The 26605-nt window shown below is 43.0% G+C and overlaps 1 protein-coding gene across 5 annotated transcripts in view; it reads left to right on the top strand.

Moving 5' to 3' along the window:
- PARP11 (poly(ADP-ribose) polymerase family member 11) overlaps positions 1-26605 on the top strand; it is a 36007-nt gene that overhangs the window by 2705 nt on the left and 6697 nt on the right. For 3 of the 5 annotated variants that reach the window (XM_068561094.1, XM_068561093.1, XM_068561091.1), the window contains exons 2-6: positions 14482-14610; positions 15469-15589; positions 17915-17990; positions 21026-21098; positions 21178-21308. In XM_068561094.1, coding sequence (XP_068417195.1) covers positions 14482-14610; positions 15469-15589; positions 17915-17990; positions 21026-21098; positions 21178-21308 — 530 coding nt within the window. Of the gene's footprint in view, positions 1-5507; positions 5665-14481; positions 14611-15468; positions 15590-17914; positions 17991-21025; positions 21099-21177; positions 21309-26605 lie in introns of those variants that run through there. The other 2 variants (XM_068561092.1, XM_068561095.1) reach the window with 2 other exon arrangements.

The following is a 26605-nucleotide window of genomic DNA, read 5'->3' as shown; positions in this document are numbered from 1 at the left end:
GGAGCTATAAATAAACTTTATCTCAGTGCACCATTTTATTTTATTTTTCAAGACAGTCACGAGGTCAGTGATGATTCCGTTCAAGCCTTTCACCGACCAGGCCCCTTGAGGTCCCTGCCGAGGCAGAAGCAGGTTGACAGGGCAGCAGGCACTCAGTTCTGGTGTGAAATCCTGGCAGTTCTCCACCCACCCGGGGCAGGTGGCCCTGGGCTTACGTCCCCCAGTGTAGGAAAATGGCAGATCTGTAGGAAGGAGTTGGATGGGATGCCGTCACTGCCTTGACTCTGTGTACCCTGACTTCGCCCTGCCTTTTTCTGTCTCTTTGCTGCTGTCTTCCCCCTCTTTGCCGCTGTCTTCCCCCTTTTTGCAGGAAACGGAGTCAGTATCAGCATTACATAGGAGGGAGTTTCAGTTTCTCTCTGACAATAGAAAATGAAAAATGACAAACATCTGTTTCGATAACAAATCATCTGTTGCAGTGATAGGACCTTACTTTGTGAAGAGTGATAAATTCTTCAGAATTCCTTTCCGCTTATTAATTCATATGATTAGAACAATCTAATGAGTTAGCTAAGGGAGAAGGAAGTGACTTCCCCCAGATCTCGCAGGTGGGTGAGCCACAGAGTCGTTTAGCACCCGTGTCCTCTCCGCCACCACCCTGCCGCTGGGTCGGGGCAGTGATAACGTTGGTCCAGCGCTTTACCCGCTGAGCCTCCCTTTCCTCTGTTGTTTTATATTCACAGCTGCTTCCACGCTCCCTTGGCACTATGATTCCCTCCTTCCTCTGTCCAGCCTCTTGAGAGAATAGTCTTACACTTGCCCTTCGTACTCAGACCTCAGCACCCCCAGCCCCGCCTCTGCCCCAGCACCTGACTTGCTAGGGGGTCACCAAGAGTTTTCGAATCACCACGCACAGCGGCCACCTGCACACCTCCCTCTCTTCTGTCATTTTGCAACAGTAATGCCACTGGAGGTTTTCTCAAGACTCTCTCTTTTTGATTTCCTGGGACTGTATTCCTTTGGATTGCTTCTCCTTTCTATGCTTCATCCTTGAATCGTAATCGTGGGTGAGCTGCACTGCCTTCTTCTGCCCCTGAAATGTGCCACCTTAAGCTTTTTCTTCTCTCGGCACGTCCTTTTTTGGTGAGCCCCAAGGCTTCAGATACCTCTTTAGTGACTCTGCCTGCCAAATGTACATCTTTAGTCCTGACCCCCTTTCTGAACTGGGTGACGGACAGCTCTGCTGGTTGTCCCTCCGAGAGTTCAAAGTCAGTATGTCTAAATCCAGCTCCCTCAGTCATGAGTCATTATTTCACGCAGTCAGTCAGCAAACACTGAATAAACATCTATTGTCTGGAAAACACCATTCCAGGCACCAGGGAGGGGCAGGGCAAACCTGGACCAAGTCATAGCGTGCCCTCCAGGGCCTGGAGATACAGTTTGAGTGGGGACAGTGTTACCAGAGGGTGTCTGGGGGCCTGGGAAGGTTTGTTGAAGCAAGTTACACTTGAGCTAGGTGTCCAAGTCCCAGAAGTGGTCTTGCGGGAAGGACAGAGGAAGCAACATGGCCAACGGCCATGGAAGTGAGAGAATGGCCACTACAGCTTGGATGGAGGAGTGACGTGGACAAAGCGCATGTCCCGTGGTCGTCTCGGTGAGGACATCGCGAGAGGATGAGGGTGGGGCGCTGCGAGGACAGCAGCTGGCATCTGTGCGACGTCCTGTCTGAGGAGGCAGTATATTCTGTAGGCGTACCTTCGGGCTGGAGGGGGACAGAGGTAGGATGTGTTCCTGGCAGTGAAAGTTCTAGAGAATGTAGTGTCTATGAAGATGTGTTCTTAGGGCCAGCGTACACTCACAGGTTCATAACTGACAGCTTTATCTTCTTGGCGTTCTTTGTAATCGTTCTAGCAGTGGGTTTAGCTGAGCTGACAGAGGAGTGTGACGTGCCAGTGTTTGGTGGCTGGGGTCAGTCTAAATAGAGTATGGGGTCATCCAGTACCTCTGAGGTGGGGATTTATAAATTATTGTTCTCTTTTTTAGCGGTGAGACTAAGGCTCAAAGTTGGGTGCACTTTCTGAATGAGGACAGCCAGGTTCTAAACCCAGAACTTTCTGGCTCCAGAACAGATACTCTTCCCAGTCCAACTTAGGATCTAGGCTTTAAAGTGAGTAGAAAAGACCCTGTGGGAGAGTCACAGGGACTCAGAGCTAAAGGAAGGGTTCTCGAACTGCAGGAAACCTTGACGTTTTTGTGACACCATCTCCTGTGCGTTTGGAACTTTTCTAGTGATGCAGCCCACGAGCAGGAGGAGAGAAATACTGTGGCCTTTCCAGGGTTGGCGTGGCAGGTGCTGCACAAGGCTAAGGAATGAGTCTAATAGTTTTTGGTATCAGGGGACAAAACAGAGTTTGGGAAGCAGGCTGGAGACACGTGTTTGTGGTTGAGGCCTGAGGGATGGGGTGAGGCAGTTTGCCCATTGTGGCCCGCCTGGCCTGATGCTCAAGCAGGATGCCGAGGTCTTTGGCTCATGCAGCTCCCCCTCTTAAGAGTTAGACCTGCTTTGGAAATAACGTCTGAGGGCACTTATGTATTTATTTAGCACCTACTATAAACCAGTCAGCTCTGAATCCAAGGGTTTACAGTGGTGAGCAGAGCAGAATAGGCCCAGCCCACACCGGTTTGCAGTCTGCGCAGGGTGGCGACATTAAGCCGATAGTTACACAGTAACATTGAGCTCCAATTGTAGTAGAAGCTCTGAAAGAAAAAGTACGATGACGTGTAATAGGAGGAGCTAGTGCTGGACTTGGAGATCAGGTCAGGCCACCCAGTGAAAGTTACTTCTACAGAGATCTGAGGGATTGAGCAAGAGTTAGCCATGTAAAGGCTGGGTGGGAGGGGAGGAGGGCTGTTCAGACAGCAGAAACAGCCTGAGCAAAGGCCCCGAGGCAGAAAGGAGCTTGTGAGCGAAGCCGTGTGTGGCTGGAATGCGGTGAACCAGGAGTTAGGGCCAGCAGGTAGGTAGGAACAGGCCATGTGTGGCTTTGTGGCACATGTTTAGGGTTTGAACCTTATCCTTGGAGGAGTGGGGGCCATCGAAGTGTTTTACACAGGAAGTGACATGAACATACTTGCGTTTTGAGAAAGATCATTGTCGCTGCTCTGTGGAACACGAGTTATTTATTAGAGAGTGTACGAGGCAGATGATGGCCTGCCACAGATAACCGTGTCCGCGTCACTGGGAACTGGGAAAGTGTTCGGTCCCAGAGCAAAGGGGCGTTAAGACTGCTGATCAGCCGACTACTGACAGGGAGATTACCTTGGATTATCCAGGTGGACCCAGTGGAATCACAAGGGTCCTTAAAAGTATCCTTAGAAGATGCAGACAGAAGTGAGTCGATGTGAGGATGGGAGGATAATCAAAGATGCCAAGGGCGGGGGGTGGGAACTGGGAGATTGGGTTGACATATATACACTACTGATACTATGTATAAAATAGATAACTAATGAGAACCTACTGTATAGCACAGGGAACTCTACTCGGTGCTCTGTGGTGACCTAAATGGGAAGGAAAGCCAAAAAAGAGGGGATATATGTATATGTACAGCTGATTCACTTTGCTGTACAGTAGAAACTAACACAGCATTGTAAAGCAACTCTAATCCAAGAAAAATGAATTTCAAAAAACAAAGATATACAAGGTTGCTGGCTTTGGAGATGAAGGGGACCACGAAACAAGGAATGTGATAAGCTTCTAGAAGCAGGAAAAGCCAAGGAAATAGATGCCCGCCCACGCCCCCCCCCCCCAGCCCCCCGCCGACAGCCTCCAGACAGGAATCGCTAGTTGATTTTAGTCCGGTGAGTGCCACGTCAGACTTCAGCAGAACTGTAACATAAGAAATTGTGTTCCTTTAAGCCACTACGTTGGTGGTAATTTGTTCCAGCAGCGATTAAAAGCTCACACAGGGAGCATCAGGAGGTCTGTTCAAAGACACTTAGGAACGTACAGTGTAGGCCAGGGTGAGGGTGAAGGGGGCTTGGACTAAGCGGGGGAGAGAGAGGAGTGGGTCAACCCAGGCTGCACTTTGAGTGATGGAGGCTGGGTTCCTGGCACAGGCAGCCGGGAAGAAGGGCCACTTTCCCTGAGATGGGGAGACTGGGAAAGGGGGAGACGTGGAGGGGACCAGGAGTTTGGTTTGGGGCCTGTGATAGGTTTAACGTGCCTGTGAGGCATTCAAGTAAAAAGTCAAAGGGGCAGTTGGATAAGTGAGTGGAGCTCAGAGGAGAAGGCTGGGCTAGAAATGGCCATTTATGGCCTCAGCCTGTATAGACAGACGGCTTTTAAAATCTTGGGAGCAAGTGAGATCCCCAGGGCAGTGTTTCTCAAATTTTCAGCACCCATGCAGAGCACCAAGTTTAAACAATATTTTATTGTTTATATTACATATTGTAGAACTGAATAATGTTTTTATTGTTAAAAAGATGACATTTTTGCAGCCTCTTAACAAAGTATCTAACTTGATAGGTAGCTTGAGATGTAGGTTAGACCCAGACACTTGAATTTTTTACCCTATATTTCTATTAAAATAGGAAATCTCATGCTGTAATTATAGATTGTCAAGATTTGCAACTAGTGTTTGCTGGCCCTGTTAGATGTTTTGCAATAACAAGAGAAAACACAGACTGAGAAATTATGGGAATTCTGGGACTCTTCCTAGTCCCTGAAGACTATTCCTAGTGCTCTGTCAGTTGCCAAATTGATACACTTATAATATTAACTAACTGTAGGGGTGGATGTTTCAACCAGCTGGAATGTTTGGAAGCAGGGAGCGAATGGATTCTGGGACTACTTCAGTCTCCGGAAAATATCTGTTCATGTTTTCTTGTAGCGTTGGCTGTGTTCTTTATACAGCCACAATAGTAAAGTCAGTCTCACTCTCCGATGAGTAAAGAAACCTGTCAGATTCCGGGAAGAAATCACAGCCTAGCCACTGAGCCATTTGCAGCATAGTTTGCTGACTTTGGGAAATCTGGTGTCTTACTCTCAGCATGAAAATTTGGGGTATTTTGGCCTTGAAATAGTAGGTTCCAGGTATTTATGATGCTGACTGTATTTCAGCATCCACTTCAGCAGGCCTCTGGAAATCAAGAATGACCATTGGTATTATTAGCATCATGAAGAAACGTTTTTATCTCATCCCTCCTTTCAGAAACTCTTGTCAGCACTTCTGTCCTTGGCAGCTAGTAAACTTAGGTGGGAAGAGTAATCTTGCACACACTGCCATTGCTTTCCTCAGCATCTGAGAGCACGTACTCTGAGTTGTCAAGATTTGCTGGTATTCAGTTTTCACTGTTTCCTTCCACACTCGGCTACAATCAGGAGGCACGTTGGTGCCTTCTGACTGTCCCAGATGTTTAAAACATCTTTTAGGAACCCAGCCGCACCTTTCCTTGCTATTCGTATAGCTCATGCTCTGTCAGTTTTGAATGGATTGCACCTTTTTCAGCCCGTGTCACAGCTCACAGAAATATCACCGCCTGAATGAAAACTGACTTCCCTTGTACCGTGAGCTTCCACCCACAAGCAGAACAAAAAGTTGTGGAGTATTTCTACCCCGTTACATACTACGTGTACTGCAAGAACGGATTTGTATTTTTGCTCAGGTAGTTTGTTCAGTTTTAAAACTAAACACATGTTGAAACACTCAAGTGATAATAATTGCTTTTCTATGTCATGTGCCATTGATAAGATGTGACTTCCAACAGAGTCATTTAATAAAGAAATTTTGTTAATAGTTTGTTTATTTTTTTTTTTGTAACAACAATTAAATTGGGCATTAAATTTGGATTGACAGCTTCTCAGCAATATTCAGACTTTTACCTGTTTTAGCTGGGTAATGCCCCTTTAGTCTTGGTCCCTTCTCTATCCTTATCAACAAAGCAAATTGACTTGGGGCTCTGTTAGAAGATTATGTGAAAATTTATTTGGTTTTACACCATTGTATTTGCTGAACACTAGCTGATATGAACTCAGTAACACAGACTGAACATATTGAGGTGTTATGAAAATAAAAGGATTTTTGCGAAAATTGTAATTAATCTTATATTTCAGCTTTGCAAACTGTATGTGATCAAATTTCTTTCATTACTTTTTTTCTGTGAAAAATACCTTTGAACTACTTCCTAATTCTTGAGGACCATGTTTTAAAGATGCTGAGAAAGACAAAAAAGGGCTAAGACTGAGCCCCAGTAACCTACAAGTTATAGGCTGAACCGAAGTAAAGTTGCAGAGGATTGAGAGTTTGTGGCCAGAAATCTAAGATGATCTGGAGAGAGTGATTTAATGGAAACCAAGAAAAAAGTAACGCAGGACAGTGGGTAAACTGTGAAATGTTACTGAGAGGTCAAATAAGACAAGGTCTGATAAAAGTGCATAGGATTTGGTAACTTGAAGCTCATTGGAGATCCTAGCAAGCGCCTCCTTGTGTGTGTGTGTGTGTGGGAGAGAGAGAGAGAGACGGTGGTGGAAGATATTATTAGCCCAGAAGCTAGAAAAGCTAAATTAGAGTGGGTTTTGGCATGCATGGAAAGTGAAGAAATAAACAGTGTGTGTAGACACACAAAGAGTTATAAGCCACCAAAGGAGATAAAGTGAAATCCCGAAAAGAAGGTATATGATAAGGGGAGCAAAGAACAGATGGGACCAAGCAAGATGATAAACTTAAACCTAACCATATCAATAATCATACCAAAATAAATGCTCTAAACACCCCAATTAGAAGGCAGATTGTCAGATTGGATTAGAAAGCAGGACCCAACTGTAAGTTGTCTACAAGAAACACGCATTGAATGTAAAGACACAAGTAGGATAAATAGAGATATACAGTGCTAACACTAGAGAGAAAGCTTGCGTGGTATGTTAATATTAAAGTAGGTTTCAGAGATAATATTATTAGTGATAAAGAATGTCATTTCCTAATGATAAAGAGGTCCGTTAATCACTAACAATCCTAAACATTTATACACCTAATAATAGAGTGTCAAGATACATGAAGCAAAACTAATAGAGCTGTAAGGAGAAATAGGCAAATCCCATTATAGTTGGAGATTTTAATACTCCTCTCTCAATAATTGATAGAATTAGTAGGTAGAAATAAGCAAGGATGTAGAAGACTTGAACATTATCAACCAACTTGCCCTAATTAATATTTATAGACCAGTACACCAGCAACAGCTGAGTACACATTTTTTTTCAACTACACAGAGAACATTTAACAAGATAGACCATATTCTGGGCCATAAAAGGAGTCCCAATACATTTAAAAGAATTCAGGTCTTATAAAGTACACTATCTGATTAAAATGGAATTAAATTAGAATTCAATAAAAAATCTGTAAAATCCTCAAGTATTGGTAAATAAATAGCACGCTCTAAAATAACCCATTGATCAAAGAAATAAAAAGGGAAAATAGAACATATAAAAGCATATCAAATTTGTGGTATGCTGCTAAAACAGTTCTTAGAAGGAAATTTATAGCTATACTGATGCTTATATCAAAAAAGAAATGTCACAAATCAATGACCACAGCTTCCTCCTTAAGAAATGAGAGAAGAGCAAATTAAGCTCAAGCAGGAGCAAAGAAATAAAGTTTAGAGTGCAAAGCACTGAAATGAAAACAACAGAGAGAATGAAACCAAAAGGAAAAAGAAAAAGAGGAATACAAATTACCGATATTGAGAATGAGAGAGATAATATCACTACATATTCTACAAACGTTAAAGGATAATAATGGAATGTTATGAACAACTTAATGTCAATCAGTGTGACAGCTGAGATGAAATGGACATATTTTCTAAGACACAAACTACCAGAGCTCCCTCAAGAAGAAATAAATCACATGAATGGCCCAATATCTACCAAAGAATTTAAATTTAAAGAAAAAGCCTACCGACAAAGAAAACTCTAGGCCCAGTGGTTTCACTGGCGAATTCTAACAAACATTTAAGGAAGAAATAATACCTTTCTGCACAAACTTTCAGAATATAGAAACGAAGGTAATACTTCACAACTCACTCTGTGAAACTGGCATTACCCTAATTCCAAAACCAGTCAAAGACATTAAAAGACAACTACAGGCCAATATCCCTAATGAACATAGATGCAAAACTTCTAAACAAAATTTTTGCAAATCAAACCTAACGGTATATAAGAAGGTTAATGCATCATTATCAAATGATGTTTATCCCCAAAATGCAAGGTTTGTTTAATATTTGAACAGAAATCAGTGTAACTCATTATATAAGCAAACTAAAATGAAAAACTGTGTGATTATTTCAATGCATGCAGAAAAAGCATTTGACAAAATCCAGTATCTATTCCTGATACAGACCCTCAGCAACCTTGGACAAGAAGAGAACTTGTTCAGCCTGATACGGGGTGTGCAGAAAATGTTAACTCAGCAGGCCTCGGTTGCTCAAACCCTGCACATTCTCAAGAAAGGCCTGTTTCCATGACTGTCCTTTGCCTAGCTCCAGAGAACTGAACTCCTGGAATGGTTTGTCTCATGAGTGTATCTGCATGCCTGAAAACTTCAGCCATCCTCCACCAGTCTGTCCAGAAAGTTTATACTAGAAGTGTGATTTATGGTGAGTTCCTTGCCTCTGGAGATCTGGAACTTCAGCAGCTGAGGTCATTCACAAAGGCGCTGTAGGCTTACATGACCAACTCCCAATACAAACCCTGGACACCTAGGCTCAGGTGAACACCCCTGATTGGCAGCACTTTGCACTTGTCACACATGGTTGCTGGGAGAATTAAGCGTGTCCTGTGTGACTCCACTGGGAGGGGCCACTTGGAAGCTTGTACATGGTTTCCTCTGGACTTCATCCCACCTACTTTTTCCCCTGTGTTTATTTCACTTTGTATATTTTTACTGTAATAAACTGTAACCATGAGTAGAACAATTTCTGAGTCCTGTGAGTTCTTGTGAACCAGAGAGTGGTCTTGGGGACCCCTGACACAAGGTGCATCTGCAAAATACCTGTATCTAATATCAAACTTAGTAGTCAAAGGCCAAATGCTTCCCCACTAAGATCAGGAACAAGGAAATAATGCCTGTTCTTTATTCAGCATTGTACTGGAGATTACAACCAGTGCAGTAAGGCATGAGAAAGAAATAACAGGCATCTATATGCTAGAAGAAAGAAGTAAAGCTAGCTAGCTAGCTATCTAATGCCTATAGAAAATCTGATGGAATGTCCAAAAATCTCCTAGAACTAATAAGTGAGTTTAGTAAGGTTGCTGGATACAGGAACCATATCCAAAAATCAGTGTATCACTATGTACTAGCAACATTCAATCAGAAATTGAAATTTAAAATGCAATTCCATTTGCAATAGTATCAAAAATATGAAATACTTAGTCGCGAATCTTGCGTAAGTGATATGCGGGACTGTACACTGAAAACTGTAAAACATTGAAACAGTTAAGTAAGACCTAAATAAGTCAAGAGATGTACCTCATTCATGGGTTGGAATACTCAATACTGTTGAGATGCCAATTCTTCCAGATAGGTCACTATGCAATCCCAATCAAAACTGAAAAGATCTAGACTAGCCAAAGCAGTTCTGAAAAAGAAGAATAAATTTGGAGTGCTAACACTACAGTGTAGTATTGGTATCAAGATAGAGAAAATGTTTATTAGAACAGAATAGAGGGTCCAGAAATAGGCCCACAAACAAACAGACAACTGATTTTCTATAAAAGTAAGACTCAGTGGAGAAAGGATAGTTCACTCAGTGTTTGGTCAGAGGCTATGTTTAACCCCCTTGTGCCAGTGAGGCCACCCCCCTGTGTTGATGGGTCTGTGTGCAGCCTTGGGAATGCTGTCACGTCTGCCCCATGACCTGCTCTGACCGCTCCTGGGTAGATACCGCCTAGAGCTTGTGCACAGCCTTCCCGACTCCCACCGTTGACTATAATCCCAGGAGGGCTTTCTTGGCTGTCCCTGGTTCTCTATATTAAATTTCTGCCTACTGTGGCATTCTGCTTGTATCAGAGCGTCAGGCCTCTCCTTAATTGTTTTTCATCAAAGATTTCCATTTTTTTCGATAATGCTCTTAGACGTGAGGTTCTCTACACTCCGTTACACGTAGAATCAGTCCCCTCAGGCAGAGTCATGGATCTCTTTGTCCTTAGGATGTGCTTTTCCTCCTGCAGTAGAACCCCTGTGTCACTGGAGCTGGAGTTGGGAGCCCACTCTTCCCAGAGTGACACCCTGGGTGGGAGGGGTGGTGGCAGCCCCTGGTCTACTTGACTTACCCCTCCTGCCGTGAAACCACTACCCTAGAAACCGCCCTGTACCTGGGTGGGAGCAATCAGGGCCCAGTGTTCACAGCGGGCTGGGCCTGGACTGGAGCTTCCACCAAATGAGTGGGGACCGGGTAGAGGAAAGGAGATTGGTCCTCTGTGTTGCCTGCCCGGAGTAGACCTTCTCCACTTGTGGGCAGCCTGACCCTTCCAGAGTGAAATAGGCCCAGATTGGGAGCTGGAGGGAAAGGGAGCCCCTGTCTTCTCGTCTGCAACACTGAGCGGGTGGGGTGGGGAGTGGTGGACCAGATCTCGGCCCAAATGCCAGACTCTTGCCTGTTCTGGAGATTTAGTAGATTTTCCTGAATAAATATTTCTCTGTTCGCTAGATGATCTTAAGACAATTTCCAGAGACTTTAAATGTTGTTGTTCTTTTAAATAATGTCCACCAGTTAAAATGCAGTTTTGCTGGGGAGGGGCCCACTGCACTCCTTACTCCGTCATTCCGAAAGTTCCACCCTGTTTGTAAGCTTTCAGTATCCAGTTTTGGACCTTCTTCCTATAAGAGACAAGGAAGTTTTCATTACCAGCTATGATTTCCTCAAGGTGTTATGTTTATCCTAACAAAATAGATTATATTTTGTTTATTTTAATAAACTCATCAGAAAGGTTTTAACCAAACTGGAAGGTGGTATTATTTGTCTCCCACAGACCAGGATTTTGATTTTAAGCCCATCTTCCACCTGGCCTTTCAATTTGATGGTCCAGATTGATTGCTCCCAGGCTCCGTAAGTATTCCAGTTGGAATAGCTAGCGTTGTAGACAAGCTCCACCAGCATACCCATTGCACCGGAAAATTTACAAAACGCTTTTCCAATTTATACTAGCTTTTTTGTCCTTCTCAGCCTGAAGTGCAGGAAGTATCATCGTCTGCCAATTAAAAACCGGAAAAGCAAGGCAGATGATGGTGTTGTGGCTGATCTAATTCATTCCACTAACATTCATTCACTGCCTTTTCCCTGGTGGACAACTGGTGCACACTCCTTTTGTTGCCTGTAAATGTATTCTATCCTAGATCCATTGCTACTCTGGTTACAGTATTTTAAAGTTGTTCGTTGAAGCTTGACTTAACTCTTTGAGCCTAATTATACAGGACAGCCATTCCTTTGGAGGATGAACTTGTAGAAAACCATAAGAGTCAGTCTTACGAACTGTGTCTGAGTCTTTGGAAAGAAAGCCATAGCATCTGTGAAGCAAAGCAGTCACATTCAGCTTTGGCCCCAGAGGAGAGAAGGAACAACTGTCCATGTAGGAAAAGGAGGCAGGGGGCCGATAGCTTAGGGAAGAGCTGACGGTCCGGAGGCCTCGGGTGTTTCTAGAATCTTCTTTGAACTGCCAGCTCCATGATTCTAGACAACATAATTGTATCTTCTCTGCTTTGGTTTTTTTTCCCCTAAAGTTAATTGGAGAATGACTTCTCCTGTGCCTTGGGTTGTACAGGAAAAAATTTGTGTAAACTGACAAGGAATTTTATAAAATTTGAAGCGCTTCAGGGCAGTGGTAGCTGTCTGTGGTGCTGCCCTCTCCGCATAGGGATGAATGTGAGACGAGTCTATCCTGCCCACCTCCCCCCCGCGAGAGCTGCTCATGACAGGACGCTCTGAAGGGACTTTGGTGAAACACGTCCACTTGTAACCTGGCTCACGGTGCGGTCTTGGGAACAGTGTGACGTAGCAAAGCACACATGTTGCATGTATGCTGTGTAAAGGGGGCTTTCCTATTTCCCATTCCCTTTTCTCCTAGATGGAACTCATAAGCCACATATTTATCTTAACTATTTCCTTGAATCTCATCCTTCCAAATTTTTCTGGTTATTTTCAGAAGAAAAACTAAATTTAAGTCATTCTCGCTTTCTTTGTCTCTCAGAGTGAAATGAGCAAATTATGTGAACAATAAGTCATAGAAGGAAGAGCAGGTGTTGTGAATAGTTAACCTACACAACTGATCTTAAATTTTAAATCATTGCCTTTTTTATTGGGTTAAAATACATAAGGTAAATAGCGGGCCCCAAATCTGCAGCTCTTGCTCCTACGGTGTTCTGGTTTTCATTTCTTAGTCGCCAGTCCACTTTAAAACATGAAGGAAAAATCCCGAACATAATCGCAAAGCATCCCTTGGAGAGAGTTTCCAAACGTGAATGAGAAAATAACAAGCCCCATTCCCTGAGCTCAGGTGCTGTGCCTGGTACTTTGCTGCAGTACCAAGCATCACCTCTCCCAGCAGCCCCGGGAGGAAGGAGCCTTTCATCCAGGCTCTGTGAGGAGGAAGCTGTGGCCTTAACAAGGCCATGGAAGCTTATCCCAGGTTACACCACCTCTGTACACTTTAAACAATGAAATTTAAAACAAATATTTTCCAAATTACCCAAGTATAGTACATATTCTTTGTTAAAGAAAAAGAGATATAGGAAATCAAATTTTTAACAAATCAGCAGAAACCATATAAGTTTATATGTGTGTATATGATGACACACACACACACACACACACACACACACACACACAGAGCAAAGCGTGAAAGTTGCACAGTAAGCAAACAGTATTGATTAACCCTGGCGAAGGAAGGTGAGAGGTACCAGGAATGGAAGTGATAGTCAAAAAGAGTGTTTAGCTTTATCTTGAATGTTCTGGTTTTTTGCAAGGAGAGATTTTCATGTGTTAGCTGTGCAAATTTAAATTAATAATTTAAAAACCCTTAAAGAATGAGAACGGAAAGCCACATTCCAGATAAAGTTGAATCTTCTTTGACTAACTTCTTCGCCCCTTTTCTGATGACCTCCTCTTCATCACAGTCTCCACCCAAAAATGTTTAAAACTTTTCAAAAATAATGTGTATATAATATAGGCAAGATTATAAAGTCATTGATAAGGAAATATAAGGTAGTATCCTATGGTGCTTACATGGACAGACCTTGGATCCAGACTGCCTGGGTTTGAATCCTGGCATCCCCGTTGTGTGACCTCCTCATTTATAAATTTGAGGTATTAATAGTACATATCTTAAAGGGTTGTTGTGAGGCCCAAGTGACTTATTATTTGTGCAGTACTGAGGACAGCACCTGGCACATAGTAAGAGCCCTATAAGGATTACTATTATTATTATCCTAATATTCAGGAAAAACTATGATAAATGTTTATGTATCCATCCAGACGTTTTCTGTGTGTATGTACATATGCGTATACCCACACATACATATACAGACACGTACACAAACATTCATGTGGGTAAATATAGATGTATTTTTTATTAAAATCGGATCATACTATTTCTATTTATCGTAACTTTCTTTGTACTCAACACTATATGCTATAAACATCTTTCTGTGCCACTAAATGAAATATGAATACTTTATTTATTTGGCCGTGCCGAACGGCTTGCAGGATCTCAGTTCCCCAACGAGGGATTGAACCCAGACCCCGGCAGTGAAAGCGCCTAGTCCTAACCCCTGGGCCGCCAGGGAATTCCCGGAATATGAATATTTAAAACAAAAATCAGTTGTATTTGGTCTTAACTAGTTGTGATAGTGGATCCTTTTGACCAAATACGTGAACATTTGATAAGACAGAAATTTCTTGGCACTAAACTGAGAATCTGGAGTGCTTATAGGTGCTGATACAGCTTACTTAAGTGGTTGCATGGACATTGATATAGCCACCTAAGTGTCTGATTGTTTGTCTTATTTGTTAAGTGTGAGGATAGTGAACATTTTTTAAAATAAAGACCAGATTTTTTAATCAGATCGTGGACAGTTTAAACAAAAAATTAAATTTGTGGTTTATTTCATAATCCCAAACTGAATCTTTCCTTTTTCTTTCTAAACAGTCCACTATGGAATTTTTCTTATAAGCAATTAACCCAAAACACCCAAATCGTTTCTGTAGCAGTTGCTGCTAAAAAACTGGAATGTTATGGCCCATGTCCAAGAAGGACGTGCAGATGTGATAATTTAACATTTTAATATGCTTATCTTCAGAGCCAGTATGCGAGATAGAATGCTATTTGTCAGCATCACTGTTGGAATACAGCTCTTTGTGAGAAGAAAAATGATATGTGAAAAGCACACTGGTTATTAAGAAAACGATTTCTTCCCCTCCCTCTTCCCGGCATTTCAGGAGATGTTTCACAGAGCAGAAGAATTCTTATCCAAGACTACAAACAGCGAGATGGATGAGATGGACACGTCAGACACGCAGTGGGGCTGGTTTTACCTGGCGGAGTGCGGGAAGTGGCACATGTTTCAGGTAGCGCCCCTCCGGCGGAGCAGGCGGGGTTTAGACTCACGGAGCACCATTGTGCCGGTGTGAAAAAGGAGTACGGGCAGCACCCGAAAGAAATCAAACCTCAGGGAAGTCAGAGGGCGGAACGAAAAGAAAAATCAGAAATTCTTCCGGTCCTTTTCCTTTCCCCAGGTTTTCATAGTGTTTACTTAGAAGAAATGGTGTGTGTTTTCTGTGTGTCCAGAGTGCAAGTGTGACTGAGGGGTACATGGTCTCGGCACATGTGAGCAAGGCCAGGCCTGGTTTGGTGGACAAAGGGAAGGGGAAGCAACCAAGCCGGTCTTAAACGCCTCTGTGCTCCTGGTATTAGGTTAGGGGGTGTAGAGATGTCTTCTCCTCCAGCCTCACAGCAACCTGAAAGCATATTCTAGCACTCTGTCTTACAGCCAAAGACAGTGCAACTCAGAAAAGTTACTGTAATTGGTCTTGAGTCACACAGCTCGTTAACGGTTAAGCTGAGACTTGAACCCATACTCAAGAGCTTGTGGACTTTTTTTGTTTTTTTTTTGCTTACAAGGCTACTTAAAGAAGATTTGATTTGAGCCACTTAAGATGTGTAATTTTGGCAATAATTTGGAAACACTGTAATACTTTGGAAAAAGTCCTTATAACCAGTTGTTGAAGTTTCTTTGCTGGAAATCCTTAAGCTATTTTCCATATGCTGTCTTAGCTGTGATTCTCCCCGTGTGTTGGGAACTAGAACAGGTGATTAGTAAGTTTCCTCTGTCCCTCCAATCTCGGTCTCCGTCCCCCATTACTGCCTTTGTGGCCAAGCCATTCCTGTGAACAGCTGGTAAATGAACTTTCTGGTTTGTCTTAAAGCCGGATACCAACATTCAGTGTTCAGTTAGCAGTGAAGATATCGAAAAAAGCTTCAAAACAAACCCTTGTGGCTCCATTTCTTTTACTACTTCCAAATTCAGCTACAAGATAGACTTTGCAGGTATGTTTTTTTCCCTAATAGTTGTGTGTTCTTAGTATGTTGATATGGTGAAATCTGCAGTTCTGAAAATCAGGATTAGTTGACATACTTGCAAACAGCAGAGTAAATCCTTTTTGTAACACATAAAAATACCTGTACAAAAATTCAAGATTTAAAATCTTTTAGAGCAACGTTGCCTTTTATAAAGGTTGTTTATATGCTTATAGATACTAACATATATGGAGATTGTCCTGTATTTTCCTGTAATGCTTCTCTTCTAAGGAACACAAAACACCTCTAAGCCATTGTTTTATTCATCATCCTCTCAGCCTTTTGAAATAGGTAGGATCAGTCAGATATTTTAAGGATCAATCAGAGAGGTTACACGACAGAGTCATAGGTAGCTGGATTGAGTTTTAAGACCAAAGTTCAGCTGAATGACCCATCTCTTGGTGTCTTTCCTAGAAAACTACTCTTCAACGGACATTGCCGCCTGCCACTTTCTGATTTTTGTTGGCTCTTTCACAGATTAACCAGCTAATCTGGAAATCAGCCCCGCTTTGTATTTCATCCATGATAACATGGGCATGTTTTTAGGGACCCCATGAGAAACCTGTTGGACTCACCCTGCAGTTTCAAGCTGCCAGCCTCAGCTGTTTACCGCTTAGAGGCAAACAAAACCTGGAGGGGGAGGCTTTCTTAACAAAAGCGCCTTTGGGCTGCCACACAGCTCAGTCCTGTAGATGTTCTTTCCTATTTTCTGTGAGTAGAGTCCTTATGACAGAGTCAGTGCTGTACTGTGGTGAGGGAGGGTGTTGAAACCCTAGGAGATTCCCTTGGAGGAGCCAAGGCCCAGACATGCTGCAGGAGATTTGTCCACTAAGACACTGATGCAATCAGATCTCTAATGACTGTTGTGCCCCCAGAGTTAGTATTTTTTTTAAATCAAGAGTTAAAGCCATTAGATTCTTACTCCTGACTAAGCATATTTGACGACATTAGGCAAATAGGCTGCCTTTAAGGGGGCCTGACATTTGTCTTAGACGGAAGGTGTCGGCAGACACTTCAGTCTCGTGTACACCTGTCAGTTTTGAAGCCATACTGAGACATCACAATGTGCAGACATCAAGCTTCATGTAGAGGACGGAGTTTGTCAGAGCTTTTGGTAGTAGCCCAGCAAGCCGCATTTTCTGAAAGAATATTTTCTCGTAAGCTGTATTTTGTGGAAGATTTCTCTCAGACGGTGCAGTTTATTTAAGTCTTCATCAAAGAATAGGGGTCACATATAATAGCACCAGCTCCCGCTCCTCTGTGTGATGACACTGCTTCAGAGGTACAGGTGTTAGCATTTCCCATGTACCACTTGTAAAGTTAGCCCCCATGGTTCTGCCCCAAGCCAGCTCGGCTTCTCTATGAAAATGGTGAAAAGCAAACTCAAAACGAGGTAGTATAAGAAGAACGCAGCACAGGCTTCACTGCATGTGCTGGGATGACCTTTCTTTTTTCCTGCACGGCGGTCACGCCAGTGTGTGCAGAGCCTAGGAGAATACGGAAAGGGCAAACACACTTCACACAGCATTGGCCTGGATGGGTGAACCCCTTTTTCTTGGCGTGGAATGATGCCAGTTAGACAAGGTAAACTGACGAGAATCTCACATTAAGACTTAGCACCTAACTTTGTGGGAATGAAGAGGGGGACCTAGTAAATATTGCCACAGCTGAGGAACAGAGGAAAGAAGAAAATGATACTTTAGTTAGTTCATTAGTCTTTCATCACTAGAATCTTTCATATAAGTTCTGTGTTGAGTCTAGCTAGGTTTTCTATTTTTTTGGTTTAGGTGTACAATTTAAAGAGAAGGCAAGAAACGTACAAAGTTTTGAAACTCTGTGAATTGTACACGTTTTATCATGGTAATGTATCTTTTTTATCATTTCCAAAATTTTTGGAGAAATCAAAGTAACATTTTTCACTTAAGAAGCCAACCAGAAGATTCAGTACTGTAATTTCTTTCTCTTTCTAGTACTCTTAATTTTCCTACGTTGAGAACTCTCCTATTTTCAGGTCAGTTTAACCCAAGTATGGTACAGAAAGGGATAGACCTTACATACTGAGCCGTGTATGAGGTTAGCTTCCTCCTGTGTGAGCTTAGATCAAGCGATGAAGCTTATTTTTATGCCATGATAAACAGATGTTGGTCAAGTATCCCTAATATACTGTGCTTAGTAGCTACTCCCAAAGCTCCATGATTCCCTGACCATCATGTAGTGTGGCTAGAAATTTTCATGACAATTTACAGCACAGTGTGTTTCTGTGGACTTATCTGACATCTTTGTCTTTTTGCACAGAAATGAAGCAGATGAATCTCACCACTGGAAAACAGCGCTTAATAAAAAGAGCCCCTTTTTCTATCAGTGCTTTCAGGTATTGTGGAGAGAATGGGGTGGAAAGCAAGAGTGGGCTTTTTCTCTCTCTTTTCTTCCTTAATATTTAACAGAGGAACAAATAAACTGAAAATGTTTCAGTAGGTTATTTAATAATCTTAATATTGATCTTTTCTCTACTGAATTTCACATTCATTGATGCAAGAGCAGTATTGTTATTTTCTGCTGGCATTTCCTTTCCTGTTGTCCTTTTCATTTCCCCTTATATATTTGTATTTTTCAATTCTTTAGAGCACTTTGCATGGTAGTTACAAAATGCTTTATGCTCTCTGCTATAAATCCTTAACATAACCTACTGAGGTAAGTTTTAATTAGCTTGGAAAGACTCTCACAGGACCATCCAGTTATTTGGGCCATAAATCCTAGGTAATTACCCACTTTGTCTTCACCTCCACTGAACCCCATTGGGCAACTCCTAGAAGTAATTTCAAATCTGTAGTGACTAAAGGGGACCTGGGAAGATGGGGATGCGTGGGACAAGGGCACAGCCTCCTGCTTCCTGGATCTGGGTGGCAAGTTTTCCTTTTTCTGTCTCCTGCTGTCTATAGCCTGAAAAGAGAGGTATAAACGCCACAAGAGAATAAATATTTGTTATTCATATGAATGGAGTTGAAGGGCATGTCTCCTGTTTTCTGGAACAATTCCTCAATCAAGTATTGAAATTCCTGTTGTTCAAAGAATTTAAAATGAAACAGAAACAATGCTAGCATGCGAATTGTAGGAGATGCCCATTTGTTCCTTTCAAGGAGATATTTTGAAAGGATTAAAGACAGAAATTTTTAAAGTTTCTGTCAGTTAGCTTCTTGAGACTTTTGGCTTACATTTTAGGGTCATGATTTAAAAGTTACTCAAGTACTTATATAATGAATGCTCCAGTACTTCTGTGGAAGGGAGAGAATCTTACTTCCTTACCAGCTACATCACATCCTCATTCTTAAGTGTAAGGGTTTTAATAAAAGAATTACTTATCTTCAAAGGGTATGGAATCTGGGAGAAAAATGAGACATAATAATGGAAAATTGTTATTGTAACTGTGTGTTATTATATCTGGTACCCTTTGGTGGGGAGAAGCACGTAATGGGGTCAAGCACTTTGTTCTCTCACAGACTATACAAGCCATAGAACAAAGATAGGACAGGGAGGGAATTAACCACAACAGAGGACAAAAAGCAAGATAATAAAAGAGGAAGAACAGTTAGGTAGGATACAGAAGAGTGATGAAGATGACGAGGTATCGATATACAAATGTTTATTTATTACAGGAATACACTGAGCATTTTTTGACATGCAAAGTGAATAGTACATTTCCTATCGGCAAGGAATTTACAATTAACTAAGGCTACAAACATTAAACAAACAAACAAAAATCTTTTCCATAGCTAAAAGATACATCAGGCAAAGTAAAAAACCAAAAAAAACAAAGAAAACCTGGGAAAGGTATTGTTACTCGGTATCACAGTCAAAGGGTTCATCTGTATAGTATTTGAAGTACTTTTCGGAATCTCTAAATAGAAGACCAGCAACCCCTTAGAAGGATGAGAACAGAAGAATTCTTAGAAGAATTTGAACAGTTCATGCAGCCTCACTCGTGATAAGAGAAATACAACTTATACCAGATTATTTCTTACCATCAGATTGACAAAAATTCTCAAGTTTGACAACACACTCCTTTGGAGAGGTTGTTGGCAAATAGGCATTCTCTGCATTTCTGGGGGAAATGTCAATGCGTATAGCCTTCGAGGAGGGCACTTTGGCAGTTTCTGTCAAAATCAGGAATAAATATATTCTTTGACTCAGAAATGCCATTTCAAAGATGTTATCCTAAAAATTGGCACGTGGCCATGTACAATGACAAAGGGACAGACTTGTTCTTTGCAGCATCCTTAACAGTAGCAAAGAGTTGAAAAAGGCTAAATGTCATCAGTAGGGGGCTTGTCATCAGTAGGGGTGTGTCCATGCAGCAGTGTCTGCCCTGTGCCAGGCTCTGTGCTAGGATGCTCTCTTACCTACTGATATAGAAGGATCTCTTAAGAACATAGTCAGTGAAAAAAAAGAGCAGCTGCGAAAAACACATGATTATGCTACCATTCATGTGTGCAAAAAAAAAAAAAAAAAAAAAAGGCTTGTGTTAACCTCGAGAAGTTCTGGAAGAATACCCAAGAGACTAAAAACAGTGATTACTTGGAATGGAGGCAAGAGGTGAGAACTAGACCAAGGACTGGAGTGGGAGGGAAACCGTCCACCGTTCACTTTTTTATACCTATTCATCTTTAAATCATATGATTGTGTGATCTTCCCAAAGTTGAAATGAGTTAAAAAGTACGCTAAAGATAGACTTGAAATTTATGAATTTCTTCCATAACCTCCAGTCACCAGAAAGGATTCATATCAATATTATCAGTTACAGCCTTTTGCCATCAAGCTCCCCAAGATCCTTGTCTTTTTCTGTGTTCACATCCAGTGGCTTAAACATGGTGGATAACTTTACCGGCTTCTCCGCTGAGTGAGTTCATGCGGACCGTGCAGGGGGATAGTGGACAATAAGGAGAGAAGGGTTTAGGTTTGAATTAGATCTTGAAGGATGTCGAACGTGCAGCCGAGGGTTTTGGATGGTATTTAATAGTCAGTATACATCTGTTAAAGAGGTTTGTTGTTTTAATCAAGAAGTTTTGATTTTCTTCTTGGAAATTCCTTTTCTTCACCTAAAATCTTCCTACATTTAAAAGAAATTCTGAAAAAATAAGAAAAACAAGACTGAATTAAACGACTATTTTTGAAATCTTAATGTTAGGTAGGATTAGACGTTTCCCATCAGATTTCTCAATTCAGCCCCTAAAAAGCTGCACACAAGCCGGTATTCAATAAATATTTTAAAATAAAGAAACCAAGGACTACACTTAATTGCGTTTGTCACAATACCTCAGCATGAAAATTCAGCTTGGGAGAAAACGTCTAAGTCATTGACAGTGATTCTAATCAGCTTCTAATATTTTGTTTTGTCTTTTCTATTTAAAGTTATATCTGTGAAAATGAGGCCATCCCCATGCCACTCCACTGGGAGAATGTGAATACCGACCTGCCCTATCAGGTGAGAGCCGCACTGACCAACTGCAGGTGGGAGAGATTGGAAAGGACCCCAGTAAAACTGTGCAAACTTCTCTTTCCAGCTCATTCCTTTGCACAATCAAACACACGAATACAATGGAGTTGCTAGTCTCTTTGGGAAAACAGTGGATCGCAACAGAATTAAAAGAATTCAGAGAATTCAAAACCTAGACTTGTGGGAGTTCTTTTGCAGGTGAGACAGTTTCTACTCTGAACCCCCTCCTTGGCCTCTGAGACTTTTACAGCCTCAGAGACAGTGAAGCACAAGTGTTTAATCGTATTCATTGTCAGTGGCACCACCACGTGAGCTGTGTAGACGCACTGTGCGTGTTTTGACCTGGTTTTTCAGCTCTCTTCCTCATCCTCAGGGAGAGCTGCTCCGTAAGCCAGCACCAGCATCCCGTACAACACTGTCTGACAGCCTCTTCTGCGCTGCTTTCAGAGTTTCGAGCTGGGCGTCGTGGCTGAATCAGCATTACCAGGGGTTCTGGGGAGCTGTTTAGTTCTGTTTCTATGACTTTGTTGGCTCAGACTTCCTAGCCTGTGAGTCATTTGCTTGTTTTTAGTTTTGAAGGACATTGTAAAACGTACCTTCAAATTCCCTGCTTAGCCCGGAGTTGATGTTCTAGGTTTAAAATCTCCATTCATTACTCAATTTAGGTTGGAAATGACCCATTGGATTGCTTGGTGTGCACTTAACTTATTTAAAAATAAAGCCCATTACAAGAAACTTACAGGTATTGTCCACACGAACACATTGTGCTGTATTTTTCTGAATAACAGGCGTTACTTAAAATAAGTGATTTTCTGAAATACTTTTATTAAATCTGTGTTCAAGGTTTGATTTCTAATATTTTTTAATACAAGCATTTAACATTTAGTCAGGAAAATTTCAAATAATAGAGTCTAATGTCATGAACCCTGTGTATCCATCATCCTGATTTAACATTTATCTAGATTTACCATCATAATCTATCTCCTCTTTTGCTATGTTATTGTTGTTGCTGAAGTATTTTAAAGCGAATCCCAGGCCTTAACTCATTTCATTCTCATGTACTTGAAAATCAGGCTGACTTTTGTTTGGTGACAATATGCAGAATTCTTTCATGCTTCTGGTAGGTCAGTTCCTACAGCCTGAGTAAACTCCAGGTTTTATTCTCATAATAGTTTATATCATAAAATAAGGGTTTTCAGCTTGTATTCTTTGTAATTTTGAGTCTTTGGGCCCAGCCCACTTTTATTTCTGACAATATTGAGTTTAACTGAGTTTAGGTTTTATTCAGGTCTTGTTTAGGTGATTCTTTTGTAGAGGAGGATGGAAGCCTCCGTCTTCTTTGGTCTTATTCTCTCAGTGAATAAAGTAAGTTTTCCTAAAATGTTCTGATGAAGACTTAATTCCTTCTTCTTAATCGGGCCTCTGAGGTGGAATTCCTGTCAGTCTTCCTCGTAATTTGAGACCTCAATTAATTCCTAGTGGTAGAAATGTTCCAGTGAATCCCCAACACATCATATCCTAAGAATCTCACTGGAGATGTTTTTACTCTGTAGATGCCATTCATGATGTTATGTGAGGTCGGCCTATAGAAATCTGTGATGGGAAATGAACCTGCCACCTGCCGTGACAGCAGAAAATACTGAGTCGCATTTTAAAGACAGCCTGTCTTTCTGATCTCTGCCTGAAGGACGAAAATAAAGTCGTCCACCCCATTGTCACGTAACCTGTGACTCACTACACAGGCGGGAAGCCCACATGAGTCCAGCAGATGTCAGTTTGCATGTTGTCCAGGCCTTCCTTCCTTCCTCCCGTCTTCCAGCAATATGTTCCAGAACCAGCTTTGTGCCAGGCACTGTTCTAGGCGCTCGGGATGTAAGAGTGCACAGGACCAGAGCTTGGACAGAAGTAGGGTGTGTGTGGGGTGTCACGGAGCACTTCCTAAGCCGGTGTCGTCTGGGCTGGATGCGGGAGGAGAGGGGAGGGCACCCCAGGCATCGGGAGCAGCATGGGCCAGAGATCGATGACAAGAGGGAATGCAGAACATTGAGAGGGTTTCAAATAGGACAGAAGATAGGATGATGGTGAGAGAAGGTGCTAGAAAAGTATTCAGGAGGTAGAGCATGCAGGGGTTTGTGGGAGACCCACTGGGTGGTCGTGTGATTTTCTCCATCAGCCTTATGAGTTGGACTGACCTGGCGTCTGGGTCAGAGAGTTGGCACAGGCCAGGCCACGCGGGGCCTTGTAAACAAACTAAGGGGTTTGGGTTTTTTCCCTGGGACAGTGGAAAGCCATTGCAGGACTTTAGGCAAGAGAGTGATGGAGCTGATTTGCATTTTAGAAAAATAATTTATCAGGCTGCACTGTGGAGAAGGAGTTTAAAGCAGCGGTTCTCAGTTAGGGGTGATTTTGCCCACTAGGGGATGTTAGGCAATGACTGGAGCTGTTTTTGGTCGTCACGGTGTAGGCTGGGGGGGTACCACTGCGTCTGCGGGGCGGAGGGCAGGTATGCTAAACATCCTGCGGTGCACAGGACGGGCCCCACAACAAAGCGCCCCCCAGCCCAAAGCGTCAGCAGTGCTGAGGCTGAGAAACGGGCTTAAAGGGATCACAGAAGGGTGACCGACTTAGGAAATTGCTTCAGTCTTTACAAATGTGACACACGGGATGGCCTGAACCAAGGTGCTATCTGTACCACTGCAGTGAAGAGGACTGTTTTGAGATATTAGAGATGTAGAATGATATTGCCTCGTACTTGATTTAATGTGCATGATGGGGTGGGTAAGGGAGATGGGAAAGATAACTCCAAGGATTCAGACTTATTTGTTCTAATTGACTGAGGGAAATGGGTAGGAACAGGTTTTGGTCTGGGGAGGACGGGGAGGGGTTAGCAGTTGATACATGGGTTGGGAGCTCAAGAGAGCAGTGTAGACAGAGATAAAGGTTTTGGAGTTACTGGGAAGTGTGAGGTCATAGAAGCCAAAGGAATCGATAAGATGACCAAGTATTTTATGTCAATTGGGAAAAGAAGGGGGTAAGGACCAAACTCTGGAAGGGATGAACAGAGGAAGAGAAAGCCCAGGGAGGAAACTGAGAAGTAACCACATAAAGTGGAAGAAAACCCATAGAATGTGGACTCGCAGGAGCCAAAGGAAGAACGTGGTTGACACAAGTTTGTGTCATCCTCAGGGTCACATACGGCAGAGATGCCAAGAAAGATGAATGTTGAAAACGCCCTTTGGATTTTGCAATAAAATGTCCTTGGTACCCTAGGCAAGAGCAACGTTGGTAGATGCTATACTGTGTGTACAGCAAACGCTGCCAACTCTTCCAAGGCGCTCGGCAGTGAAGAGAGTGAGAGATGTGAGAAGATGGTGACGTGGGCGTGGGAAGGGTGCTTGGTTTTGTTTTTCAAATTTAAAGATGGGAGAGACCTGAGGATATTTACATTATTATAGGAAAGCACCTACGCAGAGGGAGAGTTTAAAAGACAGCAGAGAGAGGGAGGGGTAATGGGGTGGGACTCAGAGAACGTGGGTCGGAAGGAGAGAGACAGGGTGGTCCAGTTAGATTTACAGATGAGGAGGGGGAGGGGATCGGAGATGAGGTAGGTCAGGGAGTTCCTTCCTGATACTTTGTTTCCTTGGGGAAGGAAGAAGTGAGGTCGCCTGCAGAGAATGAGGTGCTAGGGGGGGCATGTGAGGGAGAGAGAGGAAAAGGGGAGACAGGAAACACCCGCTGTGGAACATGGCGGGGAGAAAGAGCTAACCTGGGAACCATGGGGTCTCCGTCAGTGTCGAGGGCTTAGCTGACGTGGGAACGTGCGGATTTGGGGTGGGAACCATGGCGATGTTTGATTGATTCCAGCACTCCCAATTCTAGGGCAGTGAGGGGAGACGGTTGGACTGGTCCAGGGAGGGGAAGGATAAGGCAGCAGGAAATAAGAGCAGGGAAGGCTGCTGCTTTGTTAAGAATGCTGATTTAGGTGCGAGGTTCTCCATCCTGGCTGCCTGTCAAAATCACCTGGGGAAGCTCTTTAACCTGGGCATTTGTCACCCATCCCAGAGCCACTGAATCAGAGCCTCTGCGTTCTGACAGTTTTATCTTTAAAAAGGTCTACAAGTGATTCCGGTGTTCAGCCAGGAGGGAGAACCGCTGGTCTAAACTGGACGAACCTATTCCAGTCCAGAGCGCGAAGCTCTTCCTGCTGCATTTGGAATGTGGGGCACACCCAGCCTGGCCCGGTTGGCACCCTAGTCCCTGGGGGGGAGGGTACTTTTAAGACATCTTTGAGAAGTGGGTGCAACAGCATTTTCAGTAAGTTCAGAGATGAGTGTGGGGTTGGGCAAAGGTGGGCAGGGTGGTGGAGAACCTAGTTTGGTTTCAATCCTGTGACTTTCCCTGAAGGTTTAACTGGAGCCCAAGAGGCCCTGGAACCCAATGTTAGCCCTTCTAGAGCAAGGTCACAGTGTGAGTCTCCGCGTGTCCTGGGTGCCTTGGCGATGGGCACTAAAGTAAACCGTGCACACCATGGGGGGTGCAGAGCTGTGACCACCCCATCCCATAGACGCTGTACCTATCCGGTGACTGAGCAGAATTTCGGTGCCCACACTTCCGGCTCTTTCACTAACCACCACTTCATTTATCTTATCTAAGAGAGACTCGAGTGAATTTTGAAACCAAAGTTCATTCTAATCTGTGCCTGCAAAGTAGTGATGAGTGAATATCTTGATTATAGCGTGGATTCTAGTCATTATAGACCGTGAAGCTTAATATTTGAAGGACGTATGTTAAAGAAATGTTTACTTAGAAAAAACCAGAATGAATTCACTGATGCTCCGCTAACTAAGAGGACTGCCATAGTGGTAGGTGGATAAGCCCCTTAGACAGTGTAACTTGATTTCTACGAGTGGTTGAGAAAGGCCCTTACGATGGAGGCGAGATGGAGAGATGGGTGCCGGGTGACCATACAGAGGGAAAAAGTAATACCTGGTTAAAAGTCTTATCAAAGAGTAACTTGAATGGCATGCATGCTTTCTTCTTGAGCCCTTCCACATCTCTGTCAGGAATTTGGATGAAAATGTAGGAGGCTTGCTTATCACACTTGTGGAAGATTCAAAACTAGAAGGGGGGGCTTCCCTGGTGGCGCAGTGGTTGAGAATCTGCCTGCCAATGCAGGCGACACGGGTTCAAGCCCTGGTCTGGGAAGATCCCACGTGCCGCGGAGCAACTAGGCCCGTGAGCCACAATTACTGAGCCTGCGCGTCTGGAGCCTGTGCTCCGCAACAAGAGAGGCCGCGATAGCGAGAGGCCCGCGCACCGTGATGAAGAGTGGCCCCCCCTTGCCACAACTAGAGAAAGCCCTCGCACAGAAACGAAGACCCAACACAGCCATAAATAAATTAAAAAAAATTAAAAAAAAAACCAACCAAAAACTAGAAGGGGAAGCTTACTTGTAGGGTGAATTAATCAGGAGTCGGAAAGACCTTGGAAGATTG

The sequence above is a fragment of the Eschrichtius robustus genome, chromosome 13, assembly GCF_028021215.1.
Source record: "Eschrichtius robustus isolate mEscRob2 chromosome 13, mEscRob2.pri, whole genome shotgun sequence".
Lineage (NCBI taxonomy): Eukaryota > Metazoa > Chordata > Mammalia > Artiodactyla > Eschrichtiidae > Eschrichtius > Eschrichtius robustus.
The sequence above is the reverse complement of the archived record's forward strand: the minus strand, read 5'-3'. Positions and strand labels throughout refer to the sequence as shown.